This window comes from Parus major, chromosome 1, assembly GCF_001522545.3.
Source record: "Parus major isolate Abel chromosome 1, Parus_major1.1, whole genome shotgun sequence".
NCBI classification, from domain to species: domain Eukaryota; kingdom Metazoa; phylum Chordata; class Aves; order Passeriformes; family Paridae; genus Parus; species Parus major.
Genome location: NC_031768.1, coordinates 30,429,217 through 30,451,389, shown reverse-complemented (window position 1 = coordinate 30,451,389; position 22,173 = coordinate 30,429,217). Strand labels below are relative to the sequence as shown.

The window sequence follows — 22,173 nt, the reverse complement described above, 5'->3', positions numbered from 1 at the left end:
TAGTGCCAGAGTCCCCATGTATTGAATTAATCACCATTAGAGTAAAGCTGGGCACCTGTTTCCACACTGAAACCACAGCTGGTTGTAACTGACAGTTGGTCAAAACTAAATACAGAAATTCAATTGAACACAGCATCTTCAGAGAAGCTTTGGTAATATTATCCTGTTTGTTACTTAGGGTTACATAGCTGTTTGGATAGCAAACAACAGCTGTACCAGAAGACTCTTCCACGACTACATATTCTCACCTGAAGTGTTAGCAGGCTGCTGCTCTGATTGCTTCTGCCTTTGCTCATATGCATCTTTCAGCTCTGCTTGCAACTCTGCAGGTAGTGCAGCAAAAACCTCGGGGTCCACCTGAACAGTAAGAAAAGATTCATTGGATATTTTAGCAGTGAGCAGCACTGTTTGCTTCCTTATAGGTCACTCACATGAGAAAGGTATTTACATTTTATGTCAAGCAAAAATAAAGGAGATGTAACTGAAACACTGTGAAACACATTGTACATTTTCTTTGTATATTTTAGTTTGTAAAAACAACAAAATGTACATTTAATATTACTCTAACCATTTATTAAAATTATTATCGTGATCATACAATGCACTAACCATCTTTACTCATCTACTGATACCCAGTATAGCTGCATTAAGAGCAGGATTAAGCCTAACCCAGAGAGCAATCTCTTCAAATTTCAAAACACAAACACTGTGACCACCAGACTTTTGTTCCTCCTTTTCTTTTGATACTTCTATTTCCTGCAAGCTGCTATATAACTCGAAATGTTCTTGGAAATGGTCTCAGTTCTTTAAGCACAGGAAAAACCAAGTTCAGCTATTTCATATTTTGAACTAGCACAAAAGAGTTTAATCTCTTTCTCCCACAATTGTCTACCACTTGCTTGACTGATAAAAGCACAGTCCTTTGCAACTGTCCCAGGGACTTGGATTCTAGACAGGAAATAATTTGATAACAATTGCCAGACACACTCATATGGACAAACCAAAATTTCTTGTATTATCAGTTATTTTTTCCTCTTTGTGTGTCTGAAGTAGCATATCAGTGACAGACTCATCTTGTATTTGGAGTTTCCCATTATAACTGGACAGTGTTTTCAGCTCATAATCTTCAAAATCTAATAGTAAAAAGCAAACCTATCATTTAGTGGATTAAATCTGCCAGTGGGAGAATGCCCTTCATTTCACTGCTAAAATTCAGATGTGAGCACAAACAACAAAAAATTAGTCAAATCTACAATTACTATTCTAAGAGCACAATGCAATTTCTATCATCATCTGAGATACTGTATTTATTACATGTCAATATGCAAATGTATTAAAACTTATCTCTTATTTTCAATAGCGATTTCATTTTTTTAAACCAAAACATGTGACAGGGAGCTACTGTGTGCTATTCACACACATGATGTCTAAGTAATACAGATCATAAACATGAACGTGCTCTTACAGGTTAAAATTCATCAAATGAGCACAAGTTTATTCCTTTTTCAGAAGTCCACGAGTCAACACAAAATATGCCCTTTCATATATTTTCACGACGGAATATGCACTAATTGAAGGAAAAATGGGAACAGCTCTGACCTCAATTACTATATACATTGTACAGAACAAAGCACTATAGTGGAATGCAGCCAACTACATCACAGGTCTAAGTTATCTTTTTAAATACAGATTTTACTTCATAAATAAAAAAGGTTAGCATTCTCCAGTAAAGCATTCCAGAGTCAAGGATTTGGAATTGACACTGATTTTTGTGTACACCACTTAATTCACACAGAAATAATGCAGTGCATGAACTGGATGCATTTTTGTTATTTCCCCATCACTGCCCTTTCAGAGTGTAATATGGAAAAATTCAATTAGAGGAGCCATCAGCTGAATTCACGTGAATTCTCCAATACAACTGGAGTTTCAGTTTGGTTGTACATGTACTGATTGTACAATGTCCTAACATTGTGATAGAGATATGTGAAAGCTTTCACATTATGGAAACCTTGGTTTTATAAAGTCATGGATGATCTCAGCATACAGCTGCCAGTATTTCTGATGTGCTTATATCAATTTCCTTAGGGGAATCTAGCATGTGAAGACACTGTAGGGATGAGATGAAAACTTGTCACCACTAATTAACACCATTATTACATTACATTATTATTATTATAATTTCTAGGCATCTGTAATCTTTACTTTTTGCATCCTACACTTCTGCAGGATTCAGGCTACAGAGACATACTGCTATTCTAAATTTTAAGATTACTTCAGCAACTGAGAGAAAGGAATGCAACCTATCTGGATTCCTTTCACAGGAGAACTTTACCTAACAAAGGAAATTTTCTACATGTTTTCTAATGACTAAATCACTATCAGCCAATTAACTTTGCACCTGATCATAAAAATTCAGCTCAGACAAAAGGAATGAAAAGCTGAAAAACAAACCTTATTAAGCTACAAAAAGACGGCAGGGCATAACTTACATCTGATGCAGATAAAGTACTCATTCTGGAGTGGCTGGCAGTATTTCCATACCTGAAACCTATTACTACTCATTTCACTGCTTCATGGGCCACAAAATAGATTTAAATGTTTGTGTACAGTCACAGAATATACACTACCACAAAAACTTTAAAAGAAAAAAAAAAATGTATGAAACTATATTTAGAGTAAGATCATATTTTTGAATTAAGTTCATGTTTGATTTTAACACAGAAAAAAAATCCTCCTGTATTAATGACTGGGTTTAGCTTTTTTTTTTTCCCCCACCAAGCCTACAGAAAGCCTTTCAACCACACTATTACAGGTATTAAACTTAGACTTAACTCAGAAAATGAAAACTGTAAATACTAGTCCTCTTTTTGCCAATTAAAAAAGCTGAATGGCTTCCAGAAGAAAATCTGGAGTATAAGCATAAGGCACTCTCAAATAGATAGTATGGATATCCTTGACAAATAAATAGGAAGTACTCAATTCTTCTTGAACTACATCTTCAAACAAAAAGGCTGCTCTACTGAGTTGCATTTTTGGACCAAGTAACTGGGTCACAAGATACTTTAGCAGATAGAGACAGAAAAACCAGTGCAAAAAATTAGTGCAAACTAGGCCCTTTTAAGAAAACTTCAAAAAGTAATGCAGTTTTAAAAAATAACAATAAATTCTTGACTACCTAATTATTAGATGGATAAAGAATAAACAAATTAAAAGGAATTTTTATAGAAAGCCATATGCAGTTACCATTTACCCTGAAAAACAGTACTGAGTGGCAAGCCAGGTGTGGAAGGGTGTATTTCAAAGCATAGCCTAATTTAACACACATCTTGCTTATGGACAGATGTAACTACAGAATTTAAAACAGCTGGGGCAGAGAGAACTCAGATATTACTTGCACAGTAATCCATAGGGGAAACCAAACTTTGCACTTCAGGAATAAGAACTGACACATCTGTTTCTGAACCCATGAACTTGAATCAAGGTGAGGAAATTTTAGTAAAAGGATAGACTACACATTTTTTAAGGTAACAATTATGTATTACCTATTTAGTGGAATTTCTACATTATTTTCTCTGGATTTTTTATCAGCTAAGCAATATCGTGCGTTAGAAACAGCAACAAAATCTCTGTAAATGTGATTAAGTGGTTTTACTTCATTTGAGAACAGTAAAGGTGCAATGAAACAGAAAAATAAAAACACTGCTCCATTTTAAATGATGCAATGCAAGGTAGCATATCTCTGGGTAACCCAATCTTTGATTTTTTAATTATTTTTTTTCTTTTTATTTATACACTACATTTTTTCAGCACCTTCATGGACTGAAGAGCAGAATAACATTAGAAGCATCCTTACTATTCTCTGTTGCCCTTTCAGGTCCCTATTTTGACAAACATCTTTATTCTTTTCTCATCCTGGACATGCTTTGTTTGAGTCCATTTAAAACCTATGGAGATATGCACAACCTTTAGCCATGATTGGCCTTCTCTCAGGAATGGGATACAAACAACCACATCCACAGAAAAAGCTAGCAGAGGTTGGCTTTACCCCATCAGAACACTTAGAGAGTCTCTTGTGGCTTAGCTAAGCAGATTTTAGGACTGCTTCAGACTTACGGCTTGGTGTAAATCAGCTGCAATGCAGAAAAAAAGCTATTTACAGACTGGTTTGCAAAGACTGTATATAAGTGGGGCTTTACATTAAACAACAGCAAAAACATAGTATGGTAATATTTATCATCATCAGTCTTCCTATGTTTCTTACAGATAATGTAACATTTAAAAACAGACATTTAAAATACATTAAAGGACCATGAATGATTGTGGGAAGTCACAGGTTCCAGTTAATGCTCTCAAGAAAGCTTCTAACTTCCTATAAATGAGAAGTAATTGTCTATGGATACCATGCAAACATCCTACCTGTGAGAAAGCTGGCAAGGCTATTACATTGATTCCCATATTGGTATTTGGTTCTTGGAGCTCTGGTATTTGTAAAAGCACTGTTCCAACTGGTTGTGACAGAAGTGCAGTGTTACATCCATTTATTGGCTCTTTTTTGCTCTCTCCGTAACTCTCTCCTTGCTGAAGGGTGCATATTTGCTCTACTTGCTCTCGGAGATCAGGTGGCAGAGCTTCTAGCACAGACTTATCTAGCTGTAAGTATATAAAAGCTTTCAGATTTTTCTAAGGAATAGGTAATGGAGGTATTTTGGTCAAAACATTAGTTATACAGTTCCTGAATTTTACAAATCCCGCTACATATTACCCTGTGTATGCAAACATCCTTAGGAACACGTTATGCTCTGCAGCAGTAAAATATCTTTTAAGACTAAGCAGCTCAATAAATATGAATGCTCAGTTTTATATTTTCACAATGATCAGTCTTCTTACCAAAAACCATAGATAGGGTTTCCTTTACAGCTACCTAATGATAAAGAAACCTGAATTCTGAGTTCAAATTATACAGGCAACAGGTTGATATGAATACTAAATTGGTGTCCGTCTGGCACAAAGCTATAAGCATTAATTTCTTTATACAGTTCTAGGGTGCATGTTACTGATTTACTTTACTGGTATTACGCATGTTTGCATACTGTCAGACTTGCCAGAGTTGGATGATGAAATAAGCTTTAACTTGCTATCAATTATTCATTTGAAACAACTGAGATAACTCCTCAGTGTCCAGAGCTTGCTGTGTGCAATGACAGCTGCACAAGTGACTGAATGAATACAACTGACAAGCAGATGTACAGCATCATTTTTCTCACAAGTAAAATTTGAATAAAACTATGCAAAGAAATGCCAATGTTTGCCTCTAAGTTCTGCTGAATAAGACTTCATAGCTGTGTTAGGATAGTTTACCTTTAAGAAGAAAATTTGGAGCTTATGACCAGATTCTAGATTTATAGAGAAGAGCTACAAATATCTATGAAAATCTACTTGGCTTGGTAATTGAGAGGTTTTGATGAAAGCTGTCTGTATTGTTAATCACTTCAGTTACTCTTCCTTGTTATGTTTGTATTCACTCATTCCAAATTTGCTGCATATATGACTCCATAATAATTTTTTGTGAATCCTGGGTGTAAAATATCTTGGTGTTACTTTCCTAGTGCAGTACAGAAACAGCAGTGTGGCACTAACTCTAACCATTCCTTCCCAGCCCTGAATTTTTTATTACATTCCATATTATAATACGCTTAAAAGCAGGAAGAAAGATAATGTGCCATAGGACCAGCAAAGTTTTAGGAACTCTGCTGAACAGCCAGTGCATTTTTCACTTGTTTATACATATTCCTCCTATGGCAGCATCTGAGTGTACAGAGCTTCGCATTGCTCAGTCAGGTCACTTTTAGATCCTGAGCTGGCTTGGATATTGCATTATAAGATCAAGTTTCCTGACAAAAACATAATTTGCTTCTTAAAATGGATAAATATTTGAAAAAGCTGTTAAAAAACATAAAAAATGCTTTTACAGATTTAAATTATAGACATTTAAATGACAGACTTCTACAGAAGAGTAAGTAAATATGCTTATACCTAAAATACCTGCAGAATTCTGTGCAGCTGTTTCACAGCAGACCCTTCTAACAGAATCTACTTGAACAGCATGTGGGATGGAAATAACGAAGGCTGTCCTTTTGCTAAAACACACCTAAAAAAATAAATCCCCAAATCCCATAGAAATATTTTACTTAAATAAAGATTGTCCTCCTCTCATCTAAATAGTGGTATCCTGTCCAAATGTTAAGTGTGCATCCTAACTTTAACATTATTTATTTTATTAAGGCAAAATATTTTTGTATCAATAACAGTTATTTACTGTGCACTGTACTTTACTAGAACTCTTTTCATTTAAAAAGAGCTCCTTTTGGGTCTATGCAAATAAGACAGACAATCCCAAGTTATTACGAAATACTGCAGATGTTTCTTATTCTCAGGTTTACCTGGGAGGCAGATGGAACCTCAATACTCAAATTGAGCCTGGATTTTACACTGACAGGAGAATGCACACCATTCCACTTGACAGCAGACTCAGTGTTGCTGGCATTAGAATTGAGACCAGGTGTGACACTGATACCACGAGATGGAAGGAAAGTGCAAGTTCTTGAATTCGAAGATATTTCAAGGTCCATAGCAGCCACAAATACTATACATATGTAAACAAAATACAGAATGATCACCTAATAGTTAAAAATACTCTGAAGATTCAAGACACAGCAAAAGGTAATCTTTAGCATTATCTGAAGAGTTTATGTAATATACAGCACAATCATAACACTCTTTATTTCAAAGTATCCTCTGTTACTATTAAATGAAACAACTAAAGCAAAAAAAATAATTGGACTAATCCTATACAAAGTTTTATTAGTATCATTTTCATTTGCAGTAACAAATCCCACACTCAGAAATTTTATGTTGCATAATTTATACTGGTATAATATTGAGTAAGTATTCCAAAAAGTGATCTATGTTAGGGTCCTTCAGAACTGATCATTATTACACATGCCAAGTACAAAGCTTACTGACCTTCCTTATGCTCCTCTTCTGAGCACTTTTTTGCTTTCTGAACATGAAAAAGATCAATGACTGAATGAGATCCACCAGGTAAATGTCCAGATTGTACTGTTGAGAGAGCTGAAGTTGTTTTACTGATGGGAACTAACTGCTGTACCTGAATTCCAACCTAAATCCAAAACATAAATGTGTTCATTTAATGAAGTTTAAAAAATTTGTAATTATATCATAATACCATTGCCTTCTTTGGAATTGGCTGTCTGTTGTGGGTGGGGGGAGGACAAACAAAAATACATTGAAATGCACGCAAACAGCCACTAAAACCATCCCAAACAAATCCCAGGATTAGCCACCATAATCCAACAACTAAGAAATTACAAAGGTACTACCATCTTCTCTGATATACAAAAGTGCTGTCAATAGGATCACAAAGCAATGTGTTTTTTATGAAATTTCTTAGACACTAACAAATACAGAAATACTGACAAGAATGTTAGTATTACGTATGGCTACCCAGCAATGCTTTTCCCCAAGTATAAGCTATACTAAATCCATCACTTCAGTCTACAAATGAGAAAAATACTATTGCTTCCCTTGTGAACACCGTTTTTGCAAAGTCTCAATGGATGAAAGTACTTTGGTAGAAGTAGTCTTTTTTAGATAAGGTGTTCCTCATTTTTCAAGACATCCTAGTTTTTCATTTAACTTTTAAATACCAAATCAGCAGGGGTTCAAAAGATGTGTCTAATTAAGAATGCACTGGTGCACTGTATGAGTTTATTTGCAATCCTCCATAATTTTAAAGAAAAAAACCTGACACTTAGAAAAAGTTGGACTCAGAAAGCATGAAGGAGCTTCTGGATATATCCTCAGCAGGTTTTCTTCTACAGTTATACAGTAAAGACTTTATTAACACCTTCCTAGCTGCAATAATGGGATATGACATTTAAATTAAATATTTCCTCAACTCCAAGCCAGGGAGCTGACTTTGCAAGGCAACAAATCAAAACCCTACTTCTATATCCAGGTGACGAATTAATGCAGGTTTGTTTTAGAAATCCTCTGTGCTCTATTGTAACAAATGGCTGATGACAAAACAGCATTACTGTGGGGTCACATTGTTATGACAAAACCACTGAGATGAGGAGTTCTAAAATAGACCATGAATCAAAAGAACCAGAAAATCACCTTCAAACAAAGGCCAAAACATGGGCTGGTAACTTTCTTGCTCTAAGACTTGCAGTCCAGAAAAAAAAACTCCTTTCATCTCTATCTTTGATTGGTATTACAAACAGTTATATATTAGTTTGTATTAGTTACATAATTAATGTATGGCAAAAGTTTACAGGAAATTCTAATACAAAATAAAATTTACACAAGCTGATAGAACTGTAGAAGATACAATCTTACTTTGTTACCTCAGGCAGTTTTAAGTTGTGCATTAATTTATACCACAAAAATAATTATTTTTTTTACATTTATGGCTTTGTAACCATGTTTTTCAAAGGTTACACAACATAATATAATTGCATACACTAATTTAAATAAGCTTTGTATTACCTACACTTTTGCATAAGTTTGGTTATCATCCACCATAGGGAACTGAAAATCACAAAAGACAACAAAAGAGGTTGATAAAGAGAATGAATTTCAGTTTTCCTGTTAACTCACCCCTCGCATATCGGATATGTTCAGTTTCATTGTGTGAAACATGTTCAGAGTTTCCTTCCCAATTACTTTTGCACTATCTGTTGCATGGTCTAGAGTCACAGTCCTAAAAGGAATAAACAAGTATGGTTAAAAAGAAAACTGTTTCACAAATCCTAAAGGCAAAAATTCTGTATTTGTTCCAGAGAGGACCCGAAAGAAAAACAGATCATAACTTCTTGGCATATAGAAATGAAACACTTTTTATTAGTTCTGTGGTTTCTTTTCAAAGGTAGCTAAGAACTAAGCGTGATCTACAGAATAGGTAAGAAAAGCAGAATACTTACTAACTGAACATTCTCAGTGTGCAGTCAAATTTAGTATATATGTATATCTATATATCTATATATACACACACATGCAATCTATTGAAGGCAGACAAAAAGTTTCACAAGAAGTTCACAGTTTACACACTCCTGCATTTTTGTCTTTCACACGAGCTTGGTTCACAGAGAGTTTGCCCAGCATTATTTCAGTTGTCGATTGTCAAATGTCAAAGGAACTCAAGGGAAGCAGATACAGTCATGTGCATGGGGATTACAAGCAACAGGGAATTCAAGTGGCAAGTAACTTTAAACAACATTCCAAACTATCTTAAGCTATGGGCAATTTTTTGCAACAAGTTTCACAAAACAACCTGGCTGTGAGTTTTACAGATTACCACTCGAGAGTATGGCAGGGCAGCAGCAGTGCTTGGTAGCTCTGGATTCTCTAATGGACTAACCTTTGACATCGATATGCACAAAATTTCAAGTGGCTCATCAAATATATGAGAGTGATGTAAAGTCTTCTCATTGAAATAGTTAATGCAGTTTTAGCTCTTACAGAGTAGGCTCTATAAAGAAAACGAAGTTTGGTGTTTTGACAGGATGCCACCCTGACAACTTAACTAAACACTTCGGTGGTGTTACTCTGGTTTTGAATCTGTCAAAAACCACCATGAGCAGCCAAGTGATCTTTGCAAAGGTTTAGTTCTGCCAATATGAAAACAAAAAACCCTCAGACTGTGAACAATATGAAGAACTCCTTAAGCTTTACATTATATTATTTTAAAGAAAAAGGTGATCAATATCACCACAGATCTAAAGGTACACAACACTGCAGAAAAATATTTTTAAAAGATCTATGTTGAACTATCAGGACTGGGTTTCAGAAATGTAGTAAAAAGACCATTTAATCTCAAAAGCTGAATTTGATTTTAAGCTTGTCTGCAAGTCTGAATCCTTTGTAGTACTATGGTTATCATCCTAGAGGATCTTGACCTGTAGGATGAGAAAGCATAGCAAGCCATTCATTCACCTGTGAGGTAAGGGGACAAGAAATGAGTCATAAGCTATAGCTACAGAGGAGATCTTAAACTGTAGAGAGAAACTGGTCACTTGGGGGAACACCACACAAATTCTAACCCATTTTCTTGGATGCAACTTCTGGAGTTTACACTTTTACTGCTAAAAAGCCTTTCACTGGGCTGAACAGAAATGCTCTAACAAAGACAGAAACACAGAACCTACAGCATAACTGGGATTGACTGGGGTTGACAAGGTCACTGGAAATCCAAAATCAGAAAGAGACACCACCAAACAAAATCCTGGCATCTGAACTGCTTTAGTGTTGGGTGAACAATCTTGCATTCTTGGGGCGTGCCCCCTGACCTTCCTGAAGCCTTCATGAATTAGGGAAGTTTCTGGGAGTGTGTTCATTAGTAGTCCAGACCAGAGCAAAGAAGTCCAAAGCACTGATTCGTTCACTCTTACAGTAGTTAAAATAAAGGAGGAATAAAGCTCTATATCAATACATACTCAATACTAAAGGTATGTTCTTAGGCTGCTAAGAATAAACCTTCAGCTCAAAGAATTCAGGATAGCCAGAAGACAAAAGTATAGACTGATGGATTTTCTTCTTGGTATACATACCAATTCTAAAAAGTGATGAGCTTATAGTGAAACATGGATTTTGTTGTTTCAGTTTTTATTACAGCTGAATTCTATGTAACAAGATCACAAGCATGAGAGGCTCTATGCATGCATGTCTTACAAATGAACTCTAACCCACAAAGAATTCCTGGGCATGTGGATGGTGCTATGCAGGGCCACCACCTGGACTTGATGATCCCTGGGGGTCCCTTCCAACTCAGCTTATTCCGTGATCTGTGAACTCCACTACCTCTGCTGTTATCAGCAACACCCACCAAATGACCCACCAGTTCAGGAAGGATTAGTCTGTTACAACCACCTGAGATGGAAGGAAAAGTATAAAGACCTATTGTCTCTCAAAAATATCCTGTACTGAAGAACAACTGCTTTGATAAAGAAGTGTATGCCTGAAGAATATATGTGTATGTAGAAGGTTCTGTGACAATCTTGTGCGGAACAGCATACGATACGCTATGCCTAGATTACATCCCTGAGTTTTCAGTATGCAAGTATATAAATAAAATTCAGATTAAAAAATACTTGGTTAACATCATCCAGTTTATTAAAAAGGAACAAAGAGCAATGAATAGGAGTAACAGCATTGCTTGTGGAAGCTGAAGGTCCTACTCATTAGACAGTGACCGATCAACTGACTACCCAGGCAGAGTAATTGGGTTATCCCCTTTCTTCACGGATGGGCAGCCACTACAGGGAGTATCTGGATGAGATGTGCAATGGTGAGCCCAGCTAGAATGAAACTTTATTACACTGATAAAGCTAAACAAGAAAACAATGGCACTTCTAATGAGTAACTTATATCTACATGAAGAAAAGTAACTGTAAAAGTCAAGAAATCTGAACAGATTGCCTTCTTGAACAGCTCAAACATGGGGCAGTCTTTGACCTTGCAATTTCAAGATTTAACTTTCTAAGCTCCACTTCAGAACTTCATTGTCTCTTCTTGGACCAAAAAAATTCTCTGCAGATTTAATGGCAAAATAACAGGAAAGACAAGATTCAACACTAACAAACTTAGCTGTACTAAGATGAAGGACTGCAGTCCAAGGTGTCTGATGCCAGCTTCATGCTCAGAACTTGAAGTGGCTCTCAGTCTCTGCAGCAAGTCATTCTGCAAATACTGTTACAGCTTCCATGCACTCTAGACCAGGAGGACTACTGTACTATCAGACATCTTTCTTGACAAGTACAAAGCACAATTGTACAATCTGAGAACTGACTCCAACTGTCATAATCAGTATGAGATCTACCAAGGAACAGTAGAAAGACCCTCACGAAAAAGGAAAGTACTCAATATCACACAGCTCAGGGAAAGAGAACTATGCAGCACCAGAACCTTTCAACTTGGCCGCTTACTGAAAGAAATCAATGCTGCTGCATGTGTATGGATACACTGCTGCACAGTGCAGGATATAAATATGTCTTCTTCAAACACTCTAAGAAAACCCTCATCTCCAATACTGAACAAGCTGGACAAAGTTACACCAACAATAAAGAAGCATATATGAATTACTGACAACCAGAACACCACAAATGTACAACTCAAACACAGAGCTTTGATAATAATATTCTACCTATTTTGATGCAAGTTTTATAGATAGCCAAAGTACCAAGCACTTTGAAATTTCTGTCTTGTCTTCCTATAAATTTTAGATCCTGCAGAAGTGTGTTCATGCCTAGTACTTACCTGGCAATATTATCACAGATTCCATGACCTCCATATTTTGCAGGCTCTACTGGTGCTCCAGCCTTTCTGACCATAATTTTAAGAGTTAATCGTTTACCCTTCATACCAGCTGCTTCAAGTCTACGCTGGATTTCTTCTGAGAGGCTCAGAAGGAAAGCTTCTGCTTCCTTAGGCTGAAGGGGAAAAACAACATGTTTAGATAATTACTAGTTTTCAAATACTGAAGGTAAATCATTAAGGGTTAATACAATCCAGATTGTGTAAACTGAAAAGAGCAAGCTGACTCACAAGCAGTTGTCTCATTTAACTTCAAGTGGTTTGTTTTCACTGTAGGTCACTTAATTTAGGTGAGATGGTAGATTCCTGTCCTAATGCTGAAAGAAGTCTTTAAAAAGCGTATTTAGAAACCCCAATACAGAATTGCAAGTCTAAGCACAAACCTAAAAGATGAAGAGTGTAAGACTCAAAATCTTTTTCACCATGAGGAAGTCAAGCAGTGGAACATGTTGCTTAGGGAAGTCTGCAGTCTTCATTCCTGGAGATTTCCAATTCCAGACTGGCCTGATTTATTAGCTTTCCCTGCTTTGAGCAAAGGTCTGGACTACACAACACTGTTAGGTCTCTTCAAACTTCTTTTTTTCCCTACCGAATTTATAAATACTCAAGATCTCAAAAAGATGCTGAGGTACTTTTTAAATACAATTTTGTTAATAACACTCCCCCCCAAACAAAAATATTTGTAAAACGTCTAATAAAAATGCTGTATGTGAACAGCTGGTGATAGTTTCAGGCACTGGCATCTTTGAATAATCACCATTTAAATGAAAGAGAATGCTAGGTGCTGACAAACCTACTGCAGTTCTCTTTTTCTGTACCAGACTTGTATAACGAATGCAGAATAGCCAGCTAATTTTGTGCAAGCTTCTTTTCAGTCCAATAGTTTTGCAGTCTCTCCTCCCATTTTATCGTTTGGTCTCCTACTTCTTCATTTTCCTCATTTCTATTTCGTGGCTAAGATGGTGCTCTAACAGATCAAAGTGTAAGTGAAAATAATCAGAATATGAAAAGATTCTTCTACAGCTGAAAGAAGTCACTGCAAAAAAGAAATAAGTTTAATTTACCTGTGTAAACCTTATTCCATAGTTGATTTCTGCTGAAACAGATTTTCTTTCCTTTTCTGTACGAACTGGTCGGTCATCCAAACCACGACAAAATCTGTAGAGCATTTGTCCTGTTTTTGGACCAAATTCTTTTTGTAGTTTTGACATTGAAGCACACTGCAGATCTCCACAGGTTTTAATTCCCAAAGAAGCCAGCTTAGATTCCATTGTCCTGCCAACTCCTAACAACAAAGCAATTAGTTCTGTTAACCTAATACAATTCAAAGGCAGTTAGGTTCTAATTACCTAAAATTTTTATTTTTAAACTATATTAAGTCATATCACAGTAACAAATAAATATATCTAAAATAAATTCTGCTCCATAAAACATGGTTGGAATGGAAACTTTTGCTGCCATCACCGGTGTATCTTTAACCTGTTTCTCGTATTTAGTTTAAGATGTCAGACCACAGCATTATTTTTGGGTAAAATATGAATGAATCCTGCTTGGAAATTGCCTGTTACAGATTACATCGCTCTGAATCCCCCCAACAACGCAGTCCAAAATGAGTGTCCAACATTGGACATAATATGTTTTCCCCTCATGTACAAGTGATAGAATCTAAATGAAAACCAACAAATATTTTGACCATTGTTACACTGCTTCCTAGGCAGAAAAATAATATTTCAGGTAAAAGTGATAGCATACCTGTATCACTTGTGCTATGAATTACCAAGCACTGGAAATTGTAGGTATCCATGGCAACAGCACATATGTAAGTGTGATAAACTGAAGCGTATTTCTGGGTTTTGGAGAGGTGGCCTGTTACTTCCAGGAAATATTAATCCTATGAGTTCACACTACCAAAGCCAGCAAAAATTAAAAAACTTAGATGATCAGACTCTATTCTTGATAATCTATTTCTCTGTTGAGGTGGTATTATTAGCACAAACACTGAAATGTTTTCACTGTGAATGTGCAAGTGAATTCTGAAAACTTTAAAATGCTAAAGTCAAAGCACAGTACTCTCTGAGTAATATTCTGGAGGAAAAATATCTCCTATAAGTTAAATGCCAAAGAGAAATTACAGCCCTACTCTGCAGTAAACTGGGTTTGGCCACTAAGGGTTACATAATGAGAATTTCTGGCAAACCTGCACCTGTCTATGGATACTGTATATTTCAGTGTCTATGGCTGCCTGGTTTTTACTGCCCTTCCCTCCTTTTTTAATCTTCAACAGATAAAGATACTATTTTTTATATTTAAGACTAAATATATGTGTATACATGATGGCTGAGGTCAGATGATCACTAAAAGCATAAATGAGTGCTTACTCAGCATTTCTTGCACCATGCCTGTGTACATTATACTACATATACATACTGAGTAACATAATAAAGTTACATACCTGGAAATGCTTTATGTTATAAAGCTTTTAAATATTCTCCTGGAGTAATAAAAAAATATAATAAAGCCTGTTTTTGTACAGGTGGATGTCATATGTCTTTACTGTATATCACATTTTGGATCATAAACATGGAATAGCAGCTAATCCAGTTTGATCCAGAAAGCAAATTTGTAGCTGAAACTGGTTTAATATCAGGAGGCAAAATGCCCTCTAAAAGACAGGAATACCTGGAAGACTGGTAACAAGTTGCCCTCTGATAAAATCGTCCACTTCTTCAGGTTTTAAATGATACTGTCCATCTGGTTTTGCTTTACGAGTTGCCATTCTGGCCAGCAGAATATTGGAACCTGTAAAAACAACAAAATAAAGCATGTCTGTGGTAACTTCTGTCAATCCTCAGGTAGAATGCTACAGTTTAACACTCAAGGGAAAAATGCACAAAGTACAGTCAAATTCTTTAACTTTTACCAAGAATTTAATGACATATATTCATATATATATTTGCAGTGCCTACTTTTTAAATTACCAGCTAGCATTATTTGCTACAACAGCAGTGAAACTGTAGTGCTAACTGTAATTGCAAAGTTAATAAGGGAAGAATTCTGCTTAGAGTAATGAATTTCAGCTTATCTCACAAGCAGATTTCACACACTTATATACACTTACTTGTACTAAGTGTACATGGTATGTACAGATACTTAAATCTAGTATTAATTAGTAACTAAAAGAAAGGGGAAAGGAATGAGCCAAGAAAAAATAAATCAAGGAAGTATTTTCCGATGTGTGATTTCATATACAATACCTACTACAAATCACACAAATCTTTGCTCTCAATACCTTCTAAGAATCATGTCACCCTGTAAACTCTTACTGCTATCTTCATTAAGGAACAGAATCTGTGCTCCTTTTTTTATTTACTGGAACAATACAGGAGCATTTCATAAAAAAGAATGCAAGAGTGGAATTTTAGCATAGTGTTCAGATAAAGGAGAAGTGATAGCTGGATGGGCCATTGACCTAAGAGCTGGACTTGATGATCCTTGTGGATCCCCTCCAACTCAGAATATCCTGTGATCTCTGCTACAGAAATTTTATACATTTTCACTTAAAACTTTTCAGTTATGAAAAATTTTTGGATTTTTATTCACACTAATTTAAAGTAAATGGCAACATATTCCACAAACACTTTGGAGTTTTAGCAAACTAACATAGCTTTGATACATTAAGAAAAGAAGTGACTGCTTGTAAACAGAAATGAAGTAACTTACCCATCCCAACAGAAGCTGCACATTTAGTTTGGTCTTTGATTTCAGTGCGGATAGCATTTGCAAATTCATCAGGAGTCAGTCTGGTCTCTGTAAGGATTTCAGTGATATCTACTAGTGCTTCATCACAACTGACTGCTTCGATGTTATGAGTATAGCTATCAACACAAAGTAAAGGAGGTGAAACACCAGCAACAGCTCACCATCTGTTAAAACAAATATGTAGCAAATAAAGTCTTCCTTTTGTGGTGGCATTTCCCTGCCTATTTTGTATCACACATCACTTAGATATTAAAAATGCTAAAACAGCAAGTTACAGTAATATTACTAATGTAAGACTAATTTCAATATGCATCTTCATTTTAAAGGAACAGCTGGAGAAGAAGTTGAATATTTATTTTTCACTTACAATAACAAATTTCCAGTTTTATTTCAAGTGCATTTTAAACCAGAAAGTAGTTTCTAATAGATGCTACTCTAATAAAACGCTCTTAAATTACACAAAAAACATCTCTTGGAAGAATCTCCCCACTAAGAATGGATCTGCTTCTCACTATGTAAATGAGTAAAAAATTTAAGTGACTCATTTGGAAGTCAGATGTTGATTGTTTACAGGATTTGGCTTCAGGATAAAAGAATGCTCAGAAGCATGGTGCTCAGAGTAACAAAAATACCACAAAGAAAGACCTCAAACAGGAATAGCTTTACTGAAGCTCAAGAGTAGGAGATGAAAATACAAAATGAATAATAGCATTTAGTAGTGGCAAAGAAAATATGTTTGATAACCTTACCATGAAGATGCAAAAAAACAGCACATTACCTTGCTAGTATTTCATATACTGTCCGTGCAACTTCTTTGTATGCATCAAAATCATATGAAACTGCTTGAAGATCTGGACACAACTTTTTTGCTTGGCCAAAAAACATTCCATTCTTTATGCCAACTTGTCTACATTTAAATAATAAAATAAACACCAAGTAAACACAGTGCAAACTTTTCCACAAATTAAGAGGGAGTACTTTCAATTTAATTGTTTGTCTTTTCCCTCAAAAATGGGAATAAGAATTTGGTCAACAGGTAGAAATTTAATAGGTTAAAAAATAACTGCAATTAGAGTATTTGAATTAGCTGTGCATTATTAAGCCATGGAGCATGAGAAATCTGCCTTTAGGAAAATGCTAAAGACAAAGATTCCAGAAAGCACACTTGCCATCTTCTGTTTCAAATTAAAAACACACATGTAAGTGACTAAGGGAGTGAGATCTTATATTCCAAGGTGCAAGCTTACATAGTTAGGCTCCTGTAATAAATAAAGCTTTCCTGAGCTACAAATAGAAGCCTGCCTATCCTAGCAAGCCTAAGAAAGCTTCCAATGAAGAAATAGTTTCTGGAGTATTATTTCCACCATGGAAAACCCCTGTATTTTGAACGCATATTTATAAAAGTTGTTTCATATATTAAACCTTTGTAAGTTAGGTCATTGGAGATGATCTTTTGCAGAGAGCAAAGGCTCTGCAAAAATGGTTTTAAGTTTAATAGTCACACTTTCTATTTGAAATTAAACCTTCAGTATGTGTCATTAATTCTATAAAATACTACAACTTTGATACAAAGACATGATGATAACAAGAAATCAACACTATCACAGTGAAAGGCACAAAGTTACTCTTCACAGGCTTTATTTCAAGTTATACGGAGGTTGGGGTCGAGAGCTACTGAGCAACATCTACCAAGCAGCAGCATCCACAGGGAAGAGCTTCTGTTAAATTCTAACAACTTATGTAATTACAACTTTTGAACAGAAACATATTTTCTAATAACCACTCTATTTGGACATCTTATGCCTATTGGTATGGGATTTTCAAGCAAACTACTGGGTAACTTTTACCTACCTGGCTTCATAACTACAAGAAGCTATTTCAGCCATGGACAGAACAGTGAGATCACAGTCAGCTCCATTCACACGTGTGGAATCCGGATGCTCCCATACTGATGAGTCCAACTGATCAGGTATTCTAATTTCTGCTTAAAAAATAAAATTTGTATATGTTATTTTTCCTAAGAGCTCAACAGAATAAATGCAAATAAAATTTACAGATTTTATTTTATACAATTTCTATACTGTTATCTTTTGATGAAGAGGATGATTCATATCGTGGTCCAGAAAAAAACCCAGACCCCTTCCCCAGTAATGTCCCTCTAGATAGGTCTGTACATACTGCTGAGAACAATATTAATAGAAAAATGGTGTTTCTATTTCCCCCCAAATTACTAGGCGGCAGCTCATTGGTGACGACATACACCATACTGTAAAATAAGAATGATCTTAGCTTTACTGACCATAAAAATGACCAAACACACATGGCTAACTGTTACAACCACATCCCACCAACAAATACAAGACACTAAAAATTATTTAACAACTGCTTAACTAAACAAGAAGACATTTAGCTATGTTCCTTTTTACAAAATGCACCCTAGATATCAGAACACTGAAACTTCTTATAGAACACAGAGCCACTTCATATCATACTTAAAACTATTTTTCTAATAGTCCAGATACCACAAAGTGATTTTGAAGTGAAAATCAGATGCCAATTAGTTTAACTAAAAAAAGCTAGCTAGAAACTTGTATTTTTGTTAACCCTCTTATGGGGATGTTAACTGAAAAAACTGTTTTTACTTACTAATAATTCTCTTATTAGGACATAACAATTTCTTTCAAATATCATCACAAACTCATCCTGGATCAAAATGATACAATTATAAATACTGCAACCTCAGACTTAAAATGAGACAGACCTTCCCTAATTCTGTAAATACTACATATTCTTATATAAATTTTAAAGGATCCTCCAGGCCCACTGGGTACTAAGTACTAGACAGAATTTCATGACACTGAATAATGGAAACAAGCAAAAGATTTTCTAGTTCTATTTGGGTTTTCACAGCATGTAGACCTTGAAATACTTGCTATACTCTAAATATGGATCAGCTTGAAAAAAATCACTAGATGCAAAAACTACTATGCCTGCCCAAACTCCCATCAGAATCAAAACAACGAGGTATCATATAGATAAAATGTTTCTATTTATTTAAAATGAAATCCACTACGCAGTTCTTTTCATTACTGTAGTCTCTTTAATATCATACACCTTTGTAATATAAATATATAAATGGGAGTTTACTGCAGAGTGCCACAATGCCTAATTATATTCCACAGTACTAACCAGCAATCTGACTGCAAAGAAACCTGGTGCTGTGTGCACATATGAGTAGCTATCAAACCAGAGAAAGTGGTGTAATGAGTGAGTGGAGATACCAGGGGTAGAGCCTAACTCATGTGCTTTTATTCAGAATTTCTGCTAAATTTGTGGACTTTTCAATTTCTTAAATATTTTAATTTATGATGAGCTCGATAAGTTACCTAAGATGTCTGCAATTGAAAATTAGAGCAAAATTATGCCCCAAATAAAGATAAGAATGACAAGAACAATTTCTTTAGTCCATGCCTTCCTGTGCCCTGGCCTGAGATGATGCTGTCATCTTGTCTATCTTCACTGGATTCGTCGACTTTTTCCACATCGCAGCAGAGCAGATCCCCCCATGAGCTGATGGAGTCACTTCATGTGAAATTCAGGGCAATGCAGAACACATTGTCCTCAATGGAAGGCAAGGTAGAGAACCTCTCATCAAAAGCTGGGAAACTAGACAGGCACATGGTGAATGTGGAGCAACGGATGGAGAAATCAGAGGCCAGGACCCAAGTCTGTGAAAAAGAAATCGCTGAGAATAAATCTGTGACTAATATGATGGTTAAAATCTGCTGCTCTTTAGAATGAAAAGGGAGATTCTAGGGTTGAGGGAAAGGAAGTCTAGAAAACATTCACATCTTGGGCATCCTGGCCATGGAAGAGACCCCAAACTATGAATCTTGATTAACATATGTTAATCTTTTATCTTTAGAACATGAATGTTAAAGATGGCATGTATGTAGAGAAGTAATTTCTACTATCTAGAAAGCCTATCTCCAATCTGGGGATTTAGGGTGAGAATGGTATCAAGTTTTTAAATCTAAAAGTTATGCATTTTTAGATGAATTAATACAAGAAAAAGAAAGTATTTCATAAAAGACTGAAGATTCTATTGACACTAGAAATTTGTCTAGTAATGCAGATCAGAGTCAGGAACCAGTATCACCAAAGAAGCAATTAAAAAAAAAAAAAAAAAAAAAAAGAAGTAGCTGAAGCAGCAGAATTCAGTATTTGGTCAAAAGTGATTCATAAGGGTTTGGGGTTTTGTGTTGGGGTTTTTTTTTTGGTTGTATTTATGTTGGTTTTTTTTTTTTTGAGGGGGTGAGGTGCTCTGTTTCTGCGGTTTTGGTTGGTTTGTAATTTGGAACCTTTTTCAAATAAGCAAGATCTGGAGAAGGCAGTATCAGAGAACAGCCTGGAAAGTATGAAGCACCAAAAACTGAAGTGATTTCCATGTTGAAGCATGGATGTAAAAATATGCTCCTGTTCTATGCTCCTTTCAACTACCTATTTCATTTATATAACATGTCCCCATTGTGTTTGTTGTAACAGCCTAATTTACCATTCTGTTATTTTTGACATTTTAGAAAAAGCATTTTTGCATGTAATGCTTGTGCCTACTGCACTGTACTTCCCTCTGGCAAGGCACAATTAAATGCTGTTAAGTGTGTCACTTTCTAAGATACTGTGATGTCTGAGAAGCCTAACCAGCAATTCCACCTTTACATCTAAGACCATAACTAACTGAAATTTTTTTATCCCAAAAGGAAGACAAACCATGTACTTATGAGAAAACGCAAGCAGAAACAACAGGTTTGTTTTTTTTAATTGGTAAAATGATTGTACATGGAGATAAAATAAACAGAGACTCAAAAATATTATGAACTGCAGCTAATTAAACAGAGACTATAAAAAGAGTGTTTGGAAAAAATCCTTTCACCAAAACAATAGGCTGCACAATCAGCCTAAGTGTTAAGAAAGAAAGAGCTAGCTGCCTGCCTGCATGCAAGCCAGTTGAGACTGGATGTTGAAGTTAAAAGAAATGAATGTGTGATACGCAGAAAAAGCTGCCACAGTAAGAAACTAAGCTTGTTATACAATGAGGTTGAAAGCTGCTGTACACTTAAGCAATAAATACAGCAGAAGAGATACTACTGAATTTGTGAATCAAAAGAACATGCTAGGTATCAGCTAAACTGTAATTCAATCGTCTAACTCTCCAAACCACTCAGTTGTATAATCCAGTTCAAGGCCCTAACAAAAGCTAGCAAATCACTGTATATACTGAACTACCATTTAATACTTCATATACAAGCTCTTCTACAGAAATTCCAGCTCCATAAAGATCACAGCTTGTCTTTGTCTGGAGCATACTGAAAAGTCCTTAAAAGCTTAAGGGCCAGTGTGTTCCACAAACATACATTCTACATAGTTTTGAAGTGTTCTTAAACTACAGTAAAAACAACATATGAAATGACATCAGTTCCAGTAATACCTTGCTTCTAAATGTCTTCAAAAACCCCCAACAACCTGCCAATTGCCAAGGTACTAACATTTCAAAAATAACCATGGAAGAACAATCTGTCTTTTGCCTCATCTTGTCTCACCAAAATAAAACACCGAGGTGTTAACTTTCTAACAATACTTAGTACCACACGTTTGGTAAAAACTGCATATACGAAAGGGCAAAGGAGAAACTCAACTTCCAAATCTAAATCAAACTTCAAATAGCAGTTACCCCTTGTATATGCATTTTTTACCAACTTGGTGGTAAGAGCTACACTTCTAGATGATTACAAGGACTGCTACTGGCCACTTAAGTTGCTAATGTTTAGCAATATACTTTCTAATACTAAATAAATTTCAGGCAGTATAATAAAACATATTAATAAAACTTCAGCTTATATTAGTATACTACTACTTGAGGACACAGAAAGTAACAAATTTCTAAATTACTGCAGGCAAGTATGGAATTCCCAAAATACAAGAGACACCCTGGTTTTCAGGAAACAAAGTACTGAACAA

At 35.6% G+C, this 22,173-nt stretch overlaps 1 protein-coding gene across 9 annotated transcripts in view; it reads right to left on the bottom strand.

Moving 5' to 3' along the window:
- Positions 1-22,173, bottom strand: part of REV1 (REV1 DNA directed polymerase) — a 57,676-nt gene that overhangs the window by 4,261 nt on the left and 31,242 nt on the right. For 4 of the 9 annotated variants that reach the window (XM_019005784.2, XM_015631654.3, XM_033513390.1 and 1 more), the window contains 11 exons: positions 18,007-18,139; positions 16,934-17,062; positions 16,117-16,271; positions 15,076-15,195; positions 13,461-13,681; positions 12,340-12,512; positions 8,686-8,788; positions 7,027-7,183; positions 6,444-6,646; positions 4,420-4,653; positions 249-357 (listed from right to left, as the gene is read on the bottom strand). In XM_019005784.2, coding sequence (XP_018861329.1) covers positions 249-357; positions 4,420-4,653; positions 6,444-6,646; positions 7,027-7,183; positions 8,686-8,788; positions 12,340-12,512; positions 13,461-13,681; positions 15,076-15,195; positions 16,117-16,271; positions 16,934-17,062; positions 18,007-18,139 — 1,737 coding nt within the window. Of the gene's footprint in view, positions 1-248; positions 358-4,419; positions 4,654-6,443; positions 6,647-7,026; positions 7,184-8,685; positions 8,789-12,339; positions 12,513-13,460; positions 13,682-15,075; positions 15,196-16,116; positions 16,272-16,933; positions 17,063-18,006; positions 18,140-19,541; positions 19,884-22,173 lie in introns of those variants that run through there. The other 5 variants (XM_015631673.2, XM_033513396.1, XM_019005786.2 and 2 more) reach the window with 4 other exon arrangements.